Source organism: Piliocolobus tephrosceles, chromosome 18, assembly GCF_002776525.5.
Source record: "Piliocolobus tephrosceles isolate RC106 chromosome 18, ASM277652v3, whole genome shotgun sequence".
Taxonomy (NCBI): domain Eukaryota; kingdom Metazoa; phylum Chordata; class Mammalia; order Primates; family Cercopithecidae; genus Piliocolobus; species Piliocolobus tephrosceles.
The window spans coordinates 9,364,024-9,383,631 of record NC_045451.1 but is presented as its reverse complement, the minus strand read 5'-3'; the positions used below and the strand labels follow the sequence as shown (position 1 = coordinate 9,383,631).

At 39.3% G+C, this 19,608-nt stretch overlaps 1 protein-coding gene across 1 annotated transcript in view; it reads right to left on the bottom strand.

Moving 5' to 3' along the window:
* RTTN (rotatin) overlaps positions 1-19,029 on the bottom strand; it is a 178,326-nt gene extending 159,297 nt beyond the window's left edge. Inside the window, exons 1-10 of the mRNA XM_026455194.1 lie at positions 18,906-19,029; positions 18,387-18,574; positions 17,350-17,527; positions 14,822-14,911; positions 12,542-12,632; positions 10,755-10,869; positions 9,622-9,772; positions 6,259-6,424; positions 3,203-3,384; positions 453-568 (exon numbers count right to left, since the gene is read on the bottom strand). Of these exons, the coding sequence (XP_026310979.1) occupies positions 453-568; positions 3,203-3,384; positions 6,259-6,424; positions 9,622-9,772; positions 10,755-10,869; positions 12,542-12,632; positions 14,822-14,911; positions 17,350-17,527; positions 18,387-18,574; positions 18,906-18,936 (1,308 nt within the window). The 5' untranslated portion in view covers positions 18,937-19,029. The remainder of the gene's footprint in view (positions 1-452; positions 569-3,202; positions 3,385-6,258; positions 6,425-9,621; positions 9,773-10,754; positions 10,870-12,541; positions 12,633-14,821; positions 14,912-17,349; positions 17,528-18,386; positions 18,575-18,905) is intronic.
* Between the last annotated feature and the right edge of the window lie 579 nt (positions 19,030-19,608).

Below are 19,608 nucleotides of genomic sequence, written 5' to 3'. Positions count from 1 at the left end.
AAAAAAAAAAAAAAAAAAAAGAAAGAAAAAAGATTTTGAACACTAATGAGACAATGAAACCAGCTTAAAAGAACCAAAGTCTTTTTTTTTTTTTTTGAGTTTTTTGAGACGGAGTCTCGCTCTGTAGCCCGGACTGGAGTGCAGTGGCCAGATCTCAGCTCACTGCAAGCTCCGCCTCCCAGGTTTACACAATTCTCCTGCCTCAGCCTCCCAAGTAGCTGGGACTACAGGCACCCGCCATCTCGCCCGGCTAGTTTTTTTGTATTTTTTAGTACAGACGGGGTTTCACAGTGTTAGCCAGGATGGTCTCCATCTCCTGACCTCGTGATCCGCCCTTCTCGGCCTCCCAAAGTGCTGGGATTACAGGCTTGAGCCACCGCGCCCGGCCTAAGAACCAAAATCTTAAAAAAAAATACTATTCCCTATATCCCAAAGAAAACATTGATTCTCACCATATCTATACCAAAAAGGCTGCTGTCATCCCAGATATCTGTTGAAATTGCTTCACCAATAAGTGTCATATCCTCTGCAAGCAATTCCAGAACTCTTATTATCATTTGTCTGCTACCTAGGAATACAAACAGAAAAACGTAAAGGAGAAAAAGTTACTTAACTTTAAAATAATCAGCTGAATATCATATTGCTCAAATTTTTTAGTTAGTCATGCTCCAACATTTTCTCTTCTTTTCTAATGTTCTTAGAACTGTAGAGAAATCACAATTTACAATCACACTGAAGGCTTCTGTTCCAGTCACAACACTACTTTACTATATAACAAACCAAATACACTTATAATTGGAAAAGATATTGAAAGAAGCAATAATCTAACAGGTACTGTGAGACAGATCAAAATAATTTTTCAAATTTAGGGACCATCCATGTTACACGTAATATGTGACAAAGCACCAGAAAGATTTAGGAAACGTATTCCAATAATTTCTACTTAGTACTAGAAGGCTTGAGTCTTCTCATAAATCAATATTTTCCCACACAGGAGTTGCCTGGGAAGCTAAGCTTGGACTGGAGCAACTAAAGGAATAAATGAACATGCTGACATTTGCTAAAGAAACTTCAAGAAACTCTATTTGCACTCACCTTAAACTCAAAAAATCTTCCCAAAGTCACCCCCACCAAAGCAAACTCCTTTCTCCACAGAGACAGAATAACAGACTCCATCTCCATTATCCTATGTGAGATGAACATTCACACTAGACCTTCCCACCCCGCATCCCGCATCCCAAAGGTTAAGTTCTAATGAATCAAAGTAAAACAAACTACCAGATTGGAAGAATCTAGATTAATTTTTTTACTAGAACAGCTGGAGCAAATTCTCCTAGAAATCTCTTATGATATTGAACAGTTACAAATCATGCCATAATTTACCACAAAAGGGCAGGAGAACATTTAGAAGTTTTTATGTACCAAGATATAGCTTTATAATTATCAATCTGACTTTTTAAAGCAAATTAAGAAAAGGTTAAATGCAAAATCATTTAAGTCTAAAACTGTTCTTCTCAGCTTACTAGACAGATAAACATATGTACTTTATGATGCCAAAGTTCAGATCTTCCTTCATTTCAGATTACTAGTATATGAACTAATATATAGTTCCAGCTAGTAGAAGCACTTACTGAGTAAAAAGTATGGGTACAGTTTTCCTCAGGATAAAAACATTTTAAATGTTTTCCAAATATATACTTACCTGCTTCTTTCTCCTCCATCACCTCCAAGTGGCAAAAAATAGACATAGGACTTAACCATTAACTTGGAATATATATTTTTACTTTGCCAGTATAAAGTAAAAAGGGCAAAACTTTCTTATTTATATCCTGATGAGTTTATCAAATGCTGAAAATGTATAGATTTTGAGAATAAAAATCATGACTGCTTTCTTTCTAAAACTTTCTTCACCTTGCAAAAAAACTAAAGCATTTAAGAGCATGGACTTTAGATTCAGAAGAATTGTGGTTCAAGTCCCTGCTTTTAGCTGTTTGACTTCAGGCAAGTTTCTAAACCACTCTAAAACTCAGATTCATCATTTGTAAAAATGGAGATAAAATTAGTAACTACCACTATTGGAAGGAAAGAATGGGTTGATATGAAGAGTGCATGAAATAATGAACACAAAACCAAAGTATGAAGGCAGAACCCAGTAGGGACTCAATACAACAGTAACTGTTGTTTCATTTCTAGACTCAGTAGACATCCGCCATATTGTTACTGCTGTCACCATTGTTCAGCACAATTATAATTAAATACCAGTGCATATTTCAGTAAACCTCTTCAAATTTTCCTAGCACATCTGAACAAAGATGTAATCTCAAAATATTTGTGGGTTTTTTTAAGAATAATTACTACAAAGGGAAGAATCCAGTTTTGGAGTTTTGTTTTTAACATGTTAAGTGGCTTAAGTAGTAAGAAACGAATGGGTAGAGTGAACAACTGACAGCTATTCAAAAAGTTTCCAAAGAGCAAAAGCCAAAGATTTTTTTATTCTGGTCTATTCATGCCAGTTCACCTTTTACAACTTAATCCAGTTGCTCTATGTTGTCATTGCTCCAATTTAAAATAGCCATATAATCCAAAAAAGAGAAAGAAATAAGATGACAGCAACAATAAATGCAAAAAATAAATAAAAATTCTAAAAAAAAAAGTGTGAAAGCCAATAAAAACTCACAAAATGGAAGGGCTAGCTGAATAGCCCTCCATGGCATCCACATTTAATTTAAAAATAATAAACACTTTATTACATTTTTAGAAATTTATATCTCAAAAGATAAATAAATATAGTTTCCCAAAGCCCTAACATAGAAGAGAAAAAAAGGAGGCCGGGCACGGTGGCTCAAGCCTGTAATCCCAGCACTTTGGGAGGCCGAGACGGGTGGATCACGAGGTCAGGAGATCGAGACCATCCTGGCTAACATGGTCAAACCCCGTCTCTACTAAAAATACAAAAACTAGCTGGGCGAGGTGGCGGGCGCCTGTAGTCTCAGCTACTCGGGAGGCTGAGGCAGGAGAATGGCGTAAACCCGGGAGGCAGAGCTTGCAGTGAGCTGAGATCTGGCCACTGCACTCCAGTCCGGGCGACAGAGCAAGACTCCGCCTCAAAATAAAAAAAAAAGAAGAGAAAAAAAGGAAAATCCTAACGAAATACAAAATAAACACAAATTGTATCAGGATTATGATTTCAAAAACAACTAACCTGTCCTTAAGAGAGGAACAGCTGATTCCAGAATGGAGACACAAAACTGGGGAAGACTGAGCTGCTGGAATTGTAGTTCCAATGTGTCTTCAGTTTCCAGCTCTGGCAGATCTATGAGTCCCATATCCAAAGGTGAATGAATGGATATCCTAGAGTTTACATGAGCATGACTACTACTTCCACTGCAAAATAAACAAACGATAAACCTTGCATATAGAGACAATCCCCAAACAGATTCACAGCATATCTGCTGCCTGGCATATTAAAAGCCTCATACAAGTCACAACTGTATTGCTTCATTCAACTCTGGTCAGATTTGTAGAAACTTTGACAAATTTACGAAATCAAATTCCATAAAGATGACTCAAGGCCAGGAGTGGTGGCTCATGCCTGTAATCCCAGCACTTTGGGAGGCTGAGGTGGGCAGATCACCTGAGGTCAGGAGTTCAAGACCAGCCTGGCCAACATGGTGAAACCCTATCTCTACTAAAAATACAAAAAAATTTAGCTGGGCATGGTGGCGCGCACCTGTAACCCCAGCTACTGGGGAGGCTGAGGCAGGAGAATCTTCTGAGCCCAGGAGGTAGAGGTTGCAGTGAGCTGAGATCGCGCCACTGCACTGCAGCCTGGGTGACAGAGCAAGACTCCATCTCAAAAAAAAAAAAGACTCGCCGGGCGCGGTGGCTCAAGCCTGTAATCCCAGCACTTTGGGAGGCCGAGACGGGTGGATCACGAGGTCAGGAGATCGAGACCATCCTGGTCTACACGGTGAAACCCCGTCTCTACTAAAAAAATACAAAAAACTAGCCGGGCGAGATGGCGGGCGCCTGTAGTCCCAGCTACTCGGGAGGCTGAGGCAGGAGAATGGCGTAAACCCGGGAGGCGGAGCTTGCAGTGAGCCGAGATCGCGCCACTGCACTCCAGCCTGGGCGACAGAGCGAGACTCTGTCTCCAAAAAAAAAAAAAGACTCAAAATTGTAAATGAAGCCAAAAATGCATCTATATTTTGCTTTTCAGGCTGATATCTCAAAGTATGTCAACATGCCTATAGTAGCCATCAATATTAGCACTGATAACCCATTCATTTCTAAAAGAAAACAAGCATATTTATAGGAAAGCTCTTCTGTAATCAACTTACAAAGACAAAATCAACAGTTCATGCAGTTTCCTAGATTTTCTGAGTTTCACCACTGTTCTAAGTAAGCCAATGTTAGGAAATGAAGGATGTTTCCAGAAAAACATCATGGGAAATGTATTACTTTATTTAGCACATTCGACATCATGTAGTGGCTTCAAAAATGCACCCCCAAAAAAAGGAACATCCCATCGTGCTTGGCTTTCTTCATTAAAAAGTTCTTACCTTGGATATAAAGTGCTGGAGTAAGGATTTAAAAAGTGTAGAAAGGCTAGAGCCTCACGTTTACAAAGAGTCTCAAAATTTTGTCTTTTGATGTTATCCACAATTGAAGCTGAATCACAAGAGACACATTAACGCTATGGAACATTTAAATCTGCCCGAATTATACACCAACTTTGCCGTTTCTTCAATTTCAAGATACCAAGCACCCCAAAATATGGAAACAACTAGGGCTTCTGTGTTTAACTCTGAAAGGCCACGTGAGGAAGCTGTTCACTCAGGAGTGAAAACTTACAACCATGAAGCACACAAGAGAATGAGGCAGAAAGGCTTTATAAGGAGAAGGAGAAAAACATGACTGAGAAAAACATGACTGATCAATCAACTACAATATAAGAACTAAGAGCACAGACTCTCCTATCATTTTTTTTAACCCTAGCTCTGCTCTTTACCAACTATCATGCTCTTAACCTCTCTAAACCTCAGATTTTTCTGTAAAATGAGGATGATGATAATAATACCAATCCCATTATATAATATCAGTCCTATTCTAGGACAACTAAAGGAGATAAAGTATGCAAAGCACAGGGCATAACACCATGCACACAGCAGGTATGAAATGGTATTAGCTTGTTAACAGTAGTAGCAGTATTGCAAGAAAATAATCAAGCCAACAGACTAATGCTCAACTTACTGAACATTTTTTAAAATGACACTAAAGAAGAGGCTAATATGTTTTTAACACGTTTGCAGCCCAAGGATAAGGTAACATACAAATACCACACCAATCCTTTTAAGCAAAGTTGATGTATGAAAATTTGGGTGCCAAGCACTGGGGGCCAAGCATAGTGACTCATGTCTGTAATATCAACACTTTATGAGGCCAAGATGGGAAGATCACTTGAGCCCAGGAGTTTGAGACCAGCCTGGGAAACATTGTGAGACCTTGTCTCTACAAAAAATAAAAGGCTTAGCCAAGTGTGATAGTGCACACCTGTGGTCCCAGCTACTTGGGAGGCTGAGGATCACTTGAGCCCAGAAGTCAAGGCTATAATCAGGCCACTGCACTTCATCCTAGGCAAGAGAGTGAGATCTTGTCTCAAAAAAAAAAAAGAAAAACCCTGTATTTACACAAATATCATAAATTGTTCACCTTGAAAGAGGCCTTATTTTATAAAATTCTCCAACCGTTTCTTTTAACAATAAACACTTATGCATTTGTCATAAGACAAAAATATGTTTAAAATACTATCAAAAGTGTATCTATCATTTACAGCTATGCTTTTTAAACTAGATCATATTCCATTTGCGGCTGGTAAAAACAACTTAGTGGGTCAGAATCATTTATTTTTTAATGAAATCAGAACTGAAAATACAGTTCAGTGTGTCGAATATAGTATCAGAATACTATTTTGTGAACATTTTGTTTTGGGGCACACATACACACACATATATACATAAACAGAGTATATGTTCACGTACTGAGCACTGAGTTGCTGAGGTGGGATGTAATATTTATCTGTCCTTACTGTGGATCATGGTCAAAAAAAGTATGAAGCCAGGTTTTAACACAAGGGCTATACCTGTGTTAATGTTTCAAAAAAAAAAAAAAAAAAGGACAGAAAAATAATTATCTCCTTCTGAAATTAACACACACAAGTTAACCACCATTTCGAATTTCCCCAGAGACATTGCTCACCTAGAGGACACTGCATCCCAATCCTGGCCATCTCCTCTGGGTCGCTGGCCTGTGCGCCCAACCACAGAAGGCCGAGGGCTGCTGCTCCCTGGGGAAGGGTTCTGGGAATGATGAGTACCTCTTGCTTCATGACAATAAGATAAAGACGAATTTTGGGAAACTGTGTCTGGGGGAAAAAAGAAAGAATAAAATTACCCCTTAGTAGAAACAGACTTCTGACGATGTAGTATTTATGTATCATTCTTCCAAAAACATTAACAAATTAAGATAGTAGGAATCCTTTTACAGAGGTAAAAACAAGAGCAAAGATCAAACTTTTCATAAGTATTCACTTAGCACATTTAGGTTTATATCTAACTGACTTGATTACATGGGACCTTTTAGTCAATGGTATTCAATTACAACATTAGAGACTACCAAAGCAGAAAACACTAGATCATGCACTCTCTATTAAAACTCTCCAAGAATGGCTACCTCACACTATACATAAAAATTAATTCAAAATGGATCAACAACCTAAATATAAAAGCTAAAGCCATAAAGCTCTTAGCAGAAAAAGTAGGTCTAAATCTTCATGACCTTGAATTTGGCAATGGATTGTTAAATATGACATCGAAAGCACAAACCACCAAAGAACACACAGATAAGTAGACTTCATCAAAATTTAAAACTTTGGTACCCCAAGGAACATTACAAGAAAGTGTCAAGATAATCTATAGAGTGGGAGAAAATATTGGCAAACCATGTATCTGATAAGGGTGTTAATTTTCAGAATATCTAAGTAATCTGAAACCCAGCAATAAAGAAAACAGCCCAATTTTTAAAATGGGCAAAGAACTTTAATAAACATTTCTCCAAAGAAGATATATGAACAAACAATAAGCACATGAAAAGTCATTAGAAATTCACTGGTCATTAATCACTAGGTCTTTAGAGAAACGCACATCAAAACCATGAGATACCACTTCACATCTACTAGGATGACTATGATTAAAAAAAGAAAAACAATGAACAAGTTAGTGATGATGTGGAAAAACTGGCAGCTTTATATATTGCTGATGGGAATGTAAACGGTACAGCTGCTGTGGAAAATAGTTTGGCGATTCTTCAAAAAGTTAAAGATAGAATTTCCATACGACACAGCAATTTCACTCCTAGGTATCCCAAAAGAATCGAAACCAGGCACGGAACAGACTCTTGCACGCCAATGTTCACTGAAGCATTACTCACAACAGCCAAACGTGGATACAACCCACGTGTCCATCAACAAATGCATAGATGAATAAAATGTGGGATATACATGCAGTGGAATATCATTCAGCCATAAAAAGGAATGAAGTTCTGATACATGCTACAATGTGGATGAAGCTTGAAAACATTATTAACAAACCAGACACAAAAGGACAAAGATTGTATGATTCCTCTTAGATGAGGTACCTAGAATAGACAAAATCAGACAGAAAGTAAATTACAGGTTATCAAGAGCTTTGGGGAAAGGAAAAATGAGGAATCACTGCTTAATGATTAGAGTTTCTGTTTAAGATAATGAAGAGGTTTAGAACCAGGTAGTGGTGATGGTTGCACACAATGCGAATGTAATTGTCACCACATTATACACTTAAAAATGTTTGCCGGGCGCGGTGGCTCAAGCCTGTAATCCCAGCACTTTGGGAGGCCGAGACGGGCGGATCACGAGGTCAGGAGATCGAGACCATCCTGGCTAACACGGTGAAACCCCATCTCTACTAAAAAATACAAAAAACTAGCTGGGCGAGGTGGCGGGCGCCTGTAGTCCCAGCCACTCGGGAGGCTGAGGCAGGAGAATGGCCTGAACCCAGGAGGTGGAGCTTGCAGTGAGCTGAGATCCGGCCACTGCACTCCAGCCTGGGCGACAGAGCGAGACTCCGTCTCAAGAAAAAAAAAAAAAAAAAAAAAAATGTTTATAATGGCATATTTTATATTATATATATTTTACCCCAATTTAAAAAAAGAATTAGGTAATAAAAGCATTTACAGTCAGAGAGAGGAGGGGAAAAAAACCCTCCAAGAGTTTCTCACTACACTTCAAAGAAAATATAAAACCTTTAAAAAGATCTGCAAGCCCCAATATACTCTGGCCCCTGACTACCTCTCCGATGGCACCTCATTCTCCTCTCCTGCCCAGCTCACTGCACTCCACTCTCATGGGCTTTATTTCAGTTGCTCAAGGACATCACCCTCAGTGCTACCTTGAGGCCTGGCCTTCCCTGGAACACTATTCTTGCAGCTCTTCGAGTGACGGTTCCTTGTCACCCTTCAGGTCACCTCCTCTCAGGGTCTTTCCCTGACTATCCTAAATGAAGCTATGTTTACCCAGCCACGTTCTGTCACATCACCCTTTTTATTTCCTTCAAGCACTTCTTATCTCAAGCAAACTTGATTATTTGTTTATCACCTGTCCCCAGCCTTTTAAAATAGAAGCTCATAAAGGCATGGATCTTATTCATTTGTTCAGTGTTATAGTTCCCCGGAGGCTAGACTATCAGGGGCATATAATGGGTAATAAATACATACTTATTAAATACATTAACAATTATTCAGAGATATCAACTATTTTTAATCAACATTATAACTCTTTTTCTGTTGAAGTATAGTATAGCCAAACATTCTCTATTATCAGTCATTTGCACAATGCCATTACTCTAAAATCTAGAATAAAACCAAGGTAAGGCATAAATATTCAAGTAGCATAAGATCAGTGAAACTCCCAATGAAATAGAGATTAACTATGAAACATGATGACAAATGACTATAATATTTGACTTTCAATGCAGATTGCATTAAGCACACAAAAATCCTAAATTGTACCGTTTTGTCGAAGCCAGTCTGGTACTGTATTTGGCCATTAGGTGGCGCTTTTTCTCTGAAAAGTCTGGCATTGCTGAAACACTTGACTACATCGCAAGTTGCATAGAAATATTTTTCATAAAATTCAAATCAATATTTTTCAAACAAAACAATTTATTAACACTATGTGTAACTTGCTAAAATGCCCAAAGTCCTACATGAATAGTCATACCCAATATCCTAGTCACGACTTCCTAACAACACTATATAGAATTTCTACAAGTCTGGGAGAAAAAAGAAAAACATCTTGTAAGTATCTGTTATCCAAAAAAAAAAAAAAAAAAAAGGCTCAAGAGATCATGGCAGTTTCTGTCATTCACGCAATCTGTAAAGATAATCATTTGAATACATTTAGGAGTGGTGAGTTTATGTTGTGAAAACGCGTACACAATAAACCCTGACAGTAACTATAATGGAAAGTTCTCAGAAAAATCTACAAATAACACCAGTGGCTAATGAAGAGATAAAAATAAATACCCCGTTTATTGGAGAAAAAACCTGGATCTCGGTGAAAGTTAAGTCTGTTTCTTAAATACATGCACAGCTGCTGCAGGCAGGACACTGACTGTAATGCCAGGCGATGCTTTCCATCTCCTCCAAAGGCCAGTTTCAACAGAGATAAAAGGCTCTGAAATCAACAAGACCCATGAAAATGATTAAGGGAACAAAGTGCTCAACTTCAAAGAAGAATGTGGAGCTTAAGTAAGTAAGCCTAAGTGAATAATCAAGAGAAGTAAAATAAGTTGCCAAATATTTGTAAGACATAAGAAACAGAACTGGGCAAAATAAGGCAAATAGATGGGTCAAAATAAAATAAGACAACATTTAAATAGAATAGCCAGTGTTTCCTAATTTCTAAAATCTGTTAGTTGAGTAACCATTCTGAGAGAAGACAGGAATTATTCTCCACTCAGGACATTACATTACAGAGAACACTTTAAAAATCACAGCAAGCCCTTTTCATCTCAAGCATCTAAATCATTTGACCACATTTTGGGAATTAACAACTTTCCTCTGCTATCATTTGCCAGCTTTGGTCCTATGTATGAACAGTTGCCACCCACTGGAGTCCATTTCAGCCCTGGGAGTGTGGAGCGAGAATACTGAAGCATTATTGGCTGCTTTGGAGATGCCACAATTCCCCACCGTGGATCCCGCTCTCTCTACTATATAAGCAATAAACTAGAAAAAATAAAAGAATTCATCAATGTTATTCACTGCTACTGTATTTTCATGTTATACATGCTACAGCACGTAGCACTGTGTGTTAAATAAACTAGATAGATACTCAAGAAGCAATGCTATTCTTACTTTTAATAAGGGCTCCTGCACAATCTCAGTGTCCAAAGTCTACTCTACCCTTTAGGTGATCCATAAATGGTAACTCAAGGTGGCCAAACTGTACTGCAAGTGTCAAATGAAACTACTACTATTGGAAGAACTATCACTATCCACCTAAGTTAGTGAATACGTGTTTTCATAGCCAAATACTTCACTTTTTAAAAACGTGAGTACAAAGTTCCTTCCCAAGAACTCCTACTCTACAAATTTTGCTCTATTGCAAAAAGTTCTCTAGTTCAAAATCTAAAACAATTATAGAGGGCACTGACCTGAACAATTTTTGGCCTTTGAAGGAAAATCTCTGCAGGAAAATCTTGCATGATAACGTCCTTCAATAGTTCACAGGTGTTCCAGATTACAGTGTGGTTACTACTTCTTAAAGAGCTACAAAACATAGTGTTAATCATTTTTAAGAAGAGTTCATCTATTCTTAATTCTAAGTAGCCTACTGACACAATGACTCCATTAACAATCTTTCAGGTCTCAGCTGAGATAGCACTTCTCCAGAAAAGCCTTCCTAGATCTTTTCCCTAACCAATAAACAACTCTAGGGCAGTGCTTCTTCCATTTGTCCATTATTTGTGATATTATAACTGCCTGTTGATTTTGCTACACCCTCTCAAGAGCAGGAACGACATCATACTAACCACTGTACCCTCAGAGATTATCCTAAGGCTACAAAATGAGTTCAGTGAGGTCAAAGAGCACAGAATTCTAGGAAATCTGCCAAATAAATTAAGAAATGAGACAGAACAAAAGTACAGAGGCAAATTCTAAGAATTCAAGTCCTTACTGATCTTCCCTACTCAAGGTGAATCAGATTAGGACTCCCCTCTTATCCCATACAGAGGATACCTAGCCACTTCTGCCCACCTAGGATTGGCAGTTGTTCACTCCCCACCCCCCAAAACTCACACCCCTTCTCTCAGCCCAGTTCCATTACACAATACACCATTCACTATCCAGAGGCATGCATCAAAAATTATCACCATCTCTGCCTTTGGGACTGACTCAAAACTAAGAGATCATATAACCTCCTAACCCTTTACCATGTGCACTCTGCCTCTTGAATATGTTGTTCCAAGAGAATTCACTGATGCTCTTAGAATTGCCATCATTAAAAATCATTAAATGGCATCCACCTGTAATCTGGATCGAGTCCTAGTAAACTGGTCTTTATTTTCCAGATTTATACTCCAAAAAAGCAGACAACTTGTGTACTGTGACATTTATGAAATTGCACAAAGTGAATCTGGACATTAAAATACTCTCCAAATTTCTATGTATCAGCTATTTACTCTTGTGGGTAGCAATCAATTAACAGTCATCACATTAGATTGGATCAGTGATACCCAACCTTATCCACATGGCATAGTTTGTCTCCTAATGAAGCCCACATTTTGAAATATATTCTGCCAAAAAGACTACATTTATGTTTAATTTTCCATTTTTATTAATCAAGGGCATAAGTAATGGCCAATAAGAGAATCTGGCCAATAAGAGAAAACTCCTGTTACCAAGAACTACACAAGATTCCAACCACAAAAAGAAACCTGGGCCGGATGCAATGCCTCACACCTGTAATCTCAGCACTTTCAGAGGCCAAGGGGGGGCGGATCACTTGAGATTAAGGATTCAAGACCAGCTCGGCCAACATGGGGAAACCCTGTCTCTACTAAAAATACAAAAATTAGCTGAGCGTGGTGGCACATGCCAGTAATTTCAGCTATTCAGGAGGCTGCGGCATGAGAATCACTTGAACCCAGGAGGCAGAGGTTGCACTGAGCCAGATCGTGCCATTGCACTCCAGCCGGGGTGACAGAGTGAGACTCTGTCTCAAAAATAAAATAAAAGAAACTTGATGTGTATACTGATTAAAAGCAAATCGGAATTTTTTTCTGGCTAGCTTTTTGAAAAACAAAAATCATTCAAAAATGACCATTACTACTTTTCACTGCCACTAGTATCTTTTCCTGGTAAAACACATTGTAATAACTATCAAATTTAATGACTATAAGTGAATAAAAACACCTGAAAAATACATCAAGCTTCCTACCTTTCATTAGAGGAGAGGACATGTCTGTCTGTGGTGGTCAGGGGTAGCCAAGGAAATGTAGAAAACTTCCAGCACTTCACAGTCTGATTTACTGTCAATGGAATAGCAAAGCTTAAGGTATCAAAGAATAAAGAGATGACAGATTCACAATGTTAAGAGTAAGTTTTCCCTTTAAAACAAGTCCCAAAATAAAGGCTACATCTCAGTAACCTAAAACATACCAAACAAGGTCAGCAGGAAATTTGTTCTATCACAGGATAAATAAGAGAGTTCTCATTTCATAATTAAAACAGAACTCATATTAAAACAAGCACTAGAAGAAAAGCATTAAACACAATCCAATACAGACTGACATATAAAGTTTCCATTAAATTTTCTATTTTACCCTGTGGCTGACCAGAACATCAAACTTAAATTCAACATGAAAGGAACTGACATTTAGGGAAAACCTTAACTTTTAGAAATTAAAAATGATAAAACATAATGATATACTACATCTAGCCATGTTCAAATATCCCATATGGTGTCAGGTGTTTTAAACCTCTGTGAAGATGACTTGAAGACCGTAAGGTCGAAAAACAAGTATCAGTGTTCAAACAAGATTAAAAGAAATCTGAGAAAGCAACACAGTTTTAAACTATCCCCATGCAAGTTATTTTTAACAGATCTTATACAGTACAAGTTAAGGTGGCAACACTGAGAAACAGCATCGAGATAAGTCCTTCCAAATGGCAGTTTTTCTGCCAAATGCTTTGAAAAGAGCATGGAATCGCTAAATGTGGATAGCAGTATTATTAAATTCCCAAACATAGCATAGTTACTTCTTTCAAAAGTGCTAACATAAAAGCAGGGTTTACTTTCTAAGGAAATAAGGAGAGGTGGGTGGAGGGAAGGACAGGCTTATACCACACAGTAAAAATGTGACCAAAATAAGTCAGACCGTCAATCAAGACAAACTGCAACTCACATAAAAGTGTAACAATCTCAATCCCCCTTCATGTTTTCACCAGCTTCATTCAGACACCCATCCTTTACCAACCCTAGAGATTCCCCCTCCCTTCAGATGTCTCTCATCTTGATGGAATTAAGCCTCTCAGCCATCTGGCCTCAAAAACAAAGCTTGCTACAAGCCTAACAAAACTTTTCCAGAATGAAAAGGTAAAGTATTCTAATGGCTTAACAAGTTTTCCATTCTTTCTTGTTATTCTATTCTTTGTTATTCACATGAAAACCTGTGAGTTTCCATGAAAGCTTTTTAATAACAAAGGCTTCCAAATAGAGTCATTTGAATATGTGACATCAGCAGATATACTCTTGAACACAGCCTTTTCATCTTAACTATGCAGGCAAGAAAATGGTAAGTACGTGATTACTTAACTATTTCCTAACGGCCTCACCAAGGAAAACTTTTCCAGAATGAAAAGATAAAGTATTCTAATGGTTTAACAAGTTTTCCATTCTTTCTTATTTCCTAACGGCCTCACCAAGGACAAAGTTTTCAACCTTTCTAGCCTCAGCGTCTTTATCAGTAAAATGTGGTCACTAATAATACCAATCTCAAAGAAACACCAGGAGGAGTCATTCACTCCTTCCAAGAATATACACTGAGTGCCTAATACATTTTTTGGCATTGTTCCAGACACTGAAAATAAAGCAATGTTCACGGCTATTATCAAACTTAAAACAAAAATAATAAAAAATAATGTGTTAGGAAGAAAACTACACACAGGAAGTGATCACTGGCTAGAATCATCAGGAAGGTCTCTCTGATGAGGTGGCTGGCATGTGAACTGAGGCTGAACACAGCCAGATACAAAAAGATGGAGATGAGATTCCAGATTCCAGAAAGAGGGCTCTAAATCAGAATTGTTTAATTAACTGGGTGTTGAGGAAATGGGAAAAAAAGAAACTAAAATGATCTTCAGTCTCTGGCTGGCGTAATTGGATAGATGGTACCATTGGTAAGCTGGAGAACAAACGAGATGACACGTGTGTAACGCAGGGCACAATGCCTCAGAAAACTCATGTTCAGTAAGCACGACGCACTACTGCTATTACTACCATCCATCTACATAGTTGCTCAAATATGGTTAGAATAACACAGAATTTTACCATTTCAACTTGATATCCTAAACTAACTTAAAACAACGAAAACACTTAATGGTAGTTGGATGCTGAAACATTCAAGTTTGGTAAAAATACATCCTCACAATAATGAAGAAAGCACATTAATTTTCAACTTCCCAAGACAACAGGATTTACTTCCCGATATATACACACCCACTGGTTGTGGCGGCACTTCCATCTGCTGGAAATTACTTTTGTCTTGGGGAAAATATCCTGTTAAGATTTCAGGGTTTTTTGACAATTCTGAAAAGAAAATAAACATTACTGTATTCTCAATTCCTTATTTGCTAAAAGTGAAACTTATTTTCTTTAAATGGTAATGTTTTCTCTTAAATATTGGAATCATTTTAAAAATTAAAAAAAAAAAAAGTCCAGTTTTTTTTCTGAATGATCTATCTGCCTAAAAAGGAACAAATGTGCACATTGAGCCCACTTCCAGTTAAGGAGCTCCTTCCCTCTCACTTTCACTGTTAGCCAAACACAGTTATTTGTTAGAATGTACAGGAACAATCTGCTACAAAGCATTCAAGGACTGTCCGTCTATACTTCCTAATCCATCTCCCTTTCCCTTGACTCCAATTGTATAGTTTCTGATCACTTCAAGTTTCATTCGTACCTTAAAAAGAAAGTCGTCAGAAACAAAGGAGTCAAACATTATCTTTCAATACCTTCACAATTCCCTGTAACATGCGATTACATGTTCAGCAGTTCAGCCGCAGTGAGAATGAGGAAAAGGCTAAAACTATAGTTTGTAATTTTAAGTTTTCATGGCAGTAGTTCCTAATACTAATAAAGAAAACTAACAATTAGCCCTAAACCATTCCTCTACTCTCACCCGCAAGGAATTAGATGAAAAATTCAAAATGTAAGACTCTATTTGTGATGTCTTAGAGACTGTGAAATATATTGTTAAAAATCACAGGTTTGGGAGCCAGATAAAGCAATGTTAGAATCCTGCATCTGCTACAGCTGGGTACTGTGGGGCAAGTTACTTTATATTTTTATTCTCAGCTATAGAGTAAGACTAATAACATCTCAAAGGGCTGCTTTAAGATTTAACAAGATGATGTATTTAAATCAATTTATTCAATGCCCCACAACGAAACTCAATAAATGATAGCTGCTATTGTTGTTGTGAACAGCAGTACCCAAAGCTGAAGGTGTAACAGAACTGGTAATGGTAGAGAAGAAAATAAGGTCTAACGGTTAAGCATCAAAACTTTCTTTTTTTTAACTTTTACTACTCATTACATAAACTGCAAGAAGATGTTTTTCTTCAAATCAACTCCAATGCATTCCATGTGCAAGGCACTGTACTAGGCATTAACAACAGCCCAACGGCAGCAGCACAGCCGCCAACATCGCTACATTTAATACACGCTGGGCCCTGTGCTAAGCACTTTTTTTTTTTTTTTTTTTTTTTTTTTTTTTTGAGATGGAGTCTTGCTCATCACCCAGGCTGGAGTGCAGTGGCGTGATCTCAGCTCACTGCAAGCTCCGCCTCCCAGGTTCACGCCATTCTCCTGTCTCAGCCTCCCGAGTAGCTGGGACTACAGGTGCCTGCCAATGCGCCTGGCTAATTTTTTGTATTTTTAGCAGAGACGGGGTTTCACCGTCTTAGCCAGGATGGTCTCGATCTCCTGACCTTGTGATCCACCCGCCTCGGCCTCCCAAAGTGCTGGGATTACAGGCGTGAGCCACCGCGCCCGGCCTTGTGCTAAGCACTTTACAGACACTGTCTCATTTAATCTCATGACAATTCTATGAGAAAGGTGTTTTGTTTTGTTTCTTTCTGAGATAGTGTCTTGCTCTGTCACCCAGGCTGGAGTGCAATGGAGCGATCTCGGCTCCGTGCAACCTCCGCCTCCCAGGTTCAAGTGATTTTCCTGCCTCAGCCTCCCCAGTAGCTGGCATTACAGGCGACTGCCACCACGTCCGGCTAATTCTTGTATTGTATTTTTAGTAGAGACGGGGTTTCACCATGTTGGTCAGGCTGGTCTTGAACTCCTGACCTCAGGTGATCCACCTGCCTCAGCCTCCCAAAGTGCTGGGATTAGAGGCATGAGCCACCCCCAACCCGGTGTTCTTTCTTATCCCAATTTTTGAATGAGAAAACTGAAGCCTGGAGGGGTTAATTACCTTAGCCAAGGTCACACAACCAGCAGCAGAATTGGGACTTAAGTCTATGTCTCTTTGACTCGGATTTTAACTAGTATATCATAATGGACTGCAGCATATAAAAATACTTGCGTTATGTCGTTTTGATTGGTCCCCACAACAAAATCACGGGCTAGAACAGGTATCATTACACTCCTATATAAAGAACAAGGTCAAAAATACAAATATAAAGCACTAAGAACAATGTCTGAGCACTCCTATGCTCAATAAAAATATGTTATTGTCAAGGAAATAATCTGTCAAACCGGTCTCATAAAAGCAAAGTCACTGGCATCCTTTAGGCCTGACCAAAAAAGCAATTAATGCAAATGTACCATCCTTTGACTAACAGTAGAGGGGGAAAAAGTCAAAATCACGTAAGTTAATACAAGAAAAGTAAGTTTGAGGGAGGTGGGAGAAATCCTTTTTAAAAAAATCTAACGTTGCTTTCCTTAAAATTTACCATTAGAATGAATGTATTTATATTTTAACAGATATCCCTCAAGTTGATTCCAACGAGTTACCAGTTTGATTGGCTTGGTACGAGGCAGAAGACAGTGCAGGAACTTCCGAAGGAAGAATAAAAAGTCCATCCAGAATGCCATCAATTTCAGCCTGCAGATTCGGCTCCACATTCGACCGAAGCTTAGATAAGAACTCTACTGCACCAAGGTCAACCAAATGTTGGACTGCTGGGGGATACTAAAATAAGAAGAGGATGATCTTGAGAATAACTCCATCAAAATCTCTAAACTTTAACTTACAGCAATCAAAACATAAATTTATTTTTGGTGTATCAGATGTTCCTTTTCTGAGAAACAAATCCTTCATGGCTCTGCCCCGAAGTAAGGCACTTCCATGAGGAGTACATACTTATAGAGACATAATTCCAACACTTGATAACATTTATGAAAGATGAGCCAACACACTGAACACTAGAAATGCACATTATCAATCCCTACTCTTATTTTTGTAATGGGTTACTTTTTTCCACTGACGCTCACCTTCTGGTCCCAGCCCCAACCGGTCAACAGGATGTCAAAGTAGTAAAATTCCTCTACCATTGTACAGTGATTTAGTTTTGAAAGGTTAAACTTACACTTTGATATCTGACCCTGACAGCTAACTACTGTTGAGGTAGGCATAAGAACACCAATCTAAAAGCATATGGGGAAGCAACTTAACATTGGTATTTATGAATCACGGTTATGTAACATTACTTTTAAACGTGCTCCCTTTCATATTGACACATCTAATTTTTAAGATGTAAATATCAGAAAGTAAAAACAGAATACAAATATTAACCTCCAAAGATAACTCCAAAAATCAGAATATACCAAAACTCAAAAGAAGTTCTGTGTTACTTCTGAGCACAGCAAAGACCATATGGGATTCAGTATCACAAATAAAAGATGAGCAATATATACCCAGATGAATTAAACGTCTCCGGTTTAAAAAAAAAAAACCTTTAACCCCAATGATTTAACTTTCAATAAACGCTACAATTAAATGACTAAGAAACAGTCACTCGTTGGATTACTTTATTTCAAAATGATCCTACCTTAACCAATCTGCTTAACAGGTTCAGAACCTCTTCCTTCACTGGAACGGATGGGAAATTGAACCATTCCAGCAAATGAAGAAAAAGTTGCCTCTCCTGAATGAGATCAGCGTAGCAGATTAAGTTGTGCTCAATCTTGCAGAGAATACTCTTGAGCGCGCGCTCCCTGATCTCGGCCAGCTGATGACCTGTCAGCGAACGGCACAAAACTATTTTAGTTCCCGACTGCAAAGAGACGCCCACCCAGATTTCATTCTAAAACTACGTTACTTATGCTGTGAGCAGGAGCGGCGTGAAGATGGAATAAACCAGTTTTTTCAGAAGCAGGCCGCTGGTGCCTTCGGGACGCGAACCGCGGAGTTTACACAAAGTCCGAGATGGGTCCCCAGGGGCTACCCTGACAAAGCGGGGGCGAAAGAGGCAGCGGAGCGGCAGGCCGCGGAAACGTGAGACGACCATTCTCAGCAAGTGGCCAGGGCAGGGGGGGGTGCCTTGGGCGAGGGGCAACCTGACAGTTACCGAGTTTCCTGATGAGCCCCGCCAAGACCATCTCGTCCCATCAATGGGCAGCCGCCGGAGAATTAAACAGCCGCGCCACTGAGTCCGGTCACAATTAATGTCTCCGGGAAACACGTCCTGTGGGACGGTGGGTTCCGCAACGCCGGCGCTCACTAGGAGTAGGAGGCATTCCGTGAGCGGTTCGTGGCGCCCGCGTCGCCAGGAGAGCTTCCAGCCTTTCTAGAATCACTGCTGCGCACTTCCTAGACAGCAGTTTCAGTCGCAAGAAGAGGGAAAAAGAAAAGCAACAAGCAGGGGTAGAACCGGCGTTGGCCGCCGCGCACGTCGGGAGTTGTAGTTCTGGCTCGGTCGTGCTTCCTGCACCGAGCTCCGGGCACGCCGCGGCGCCCTCTGGTCTGGGGTTCCGGCTTACAGCGCGGGAATTCGGGAACCCAGCGCGGGCTGCAAACAGTGCGGGCTGCTCCGGACAGGAGCCCCGCCTTCTCGCTCAGCGACGGATTCGTTCTTGGCCCTGCCAGTCTGATTCTCAGCTCCCAGAACTTCACGATTTAGAATGTAGACTTTTGCTTTGTGACAGTTCTCCCCATTCCCCGTCTACTAAATGACGAACCCTCTTTAGCTGTGAAATGTACCTGCAAAGTCAAGTAGTGTCTTTGGATACCCAAGTTCAGATATGAACAAGCAAGCTACAAAAGCGGGGTGG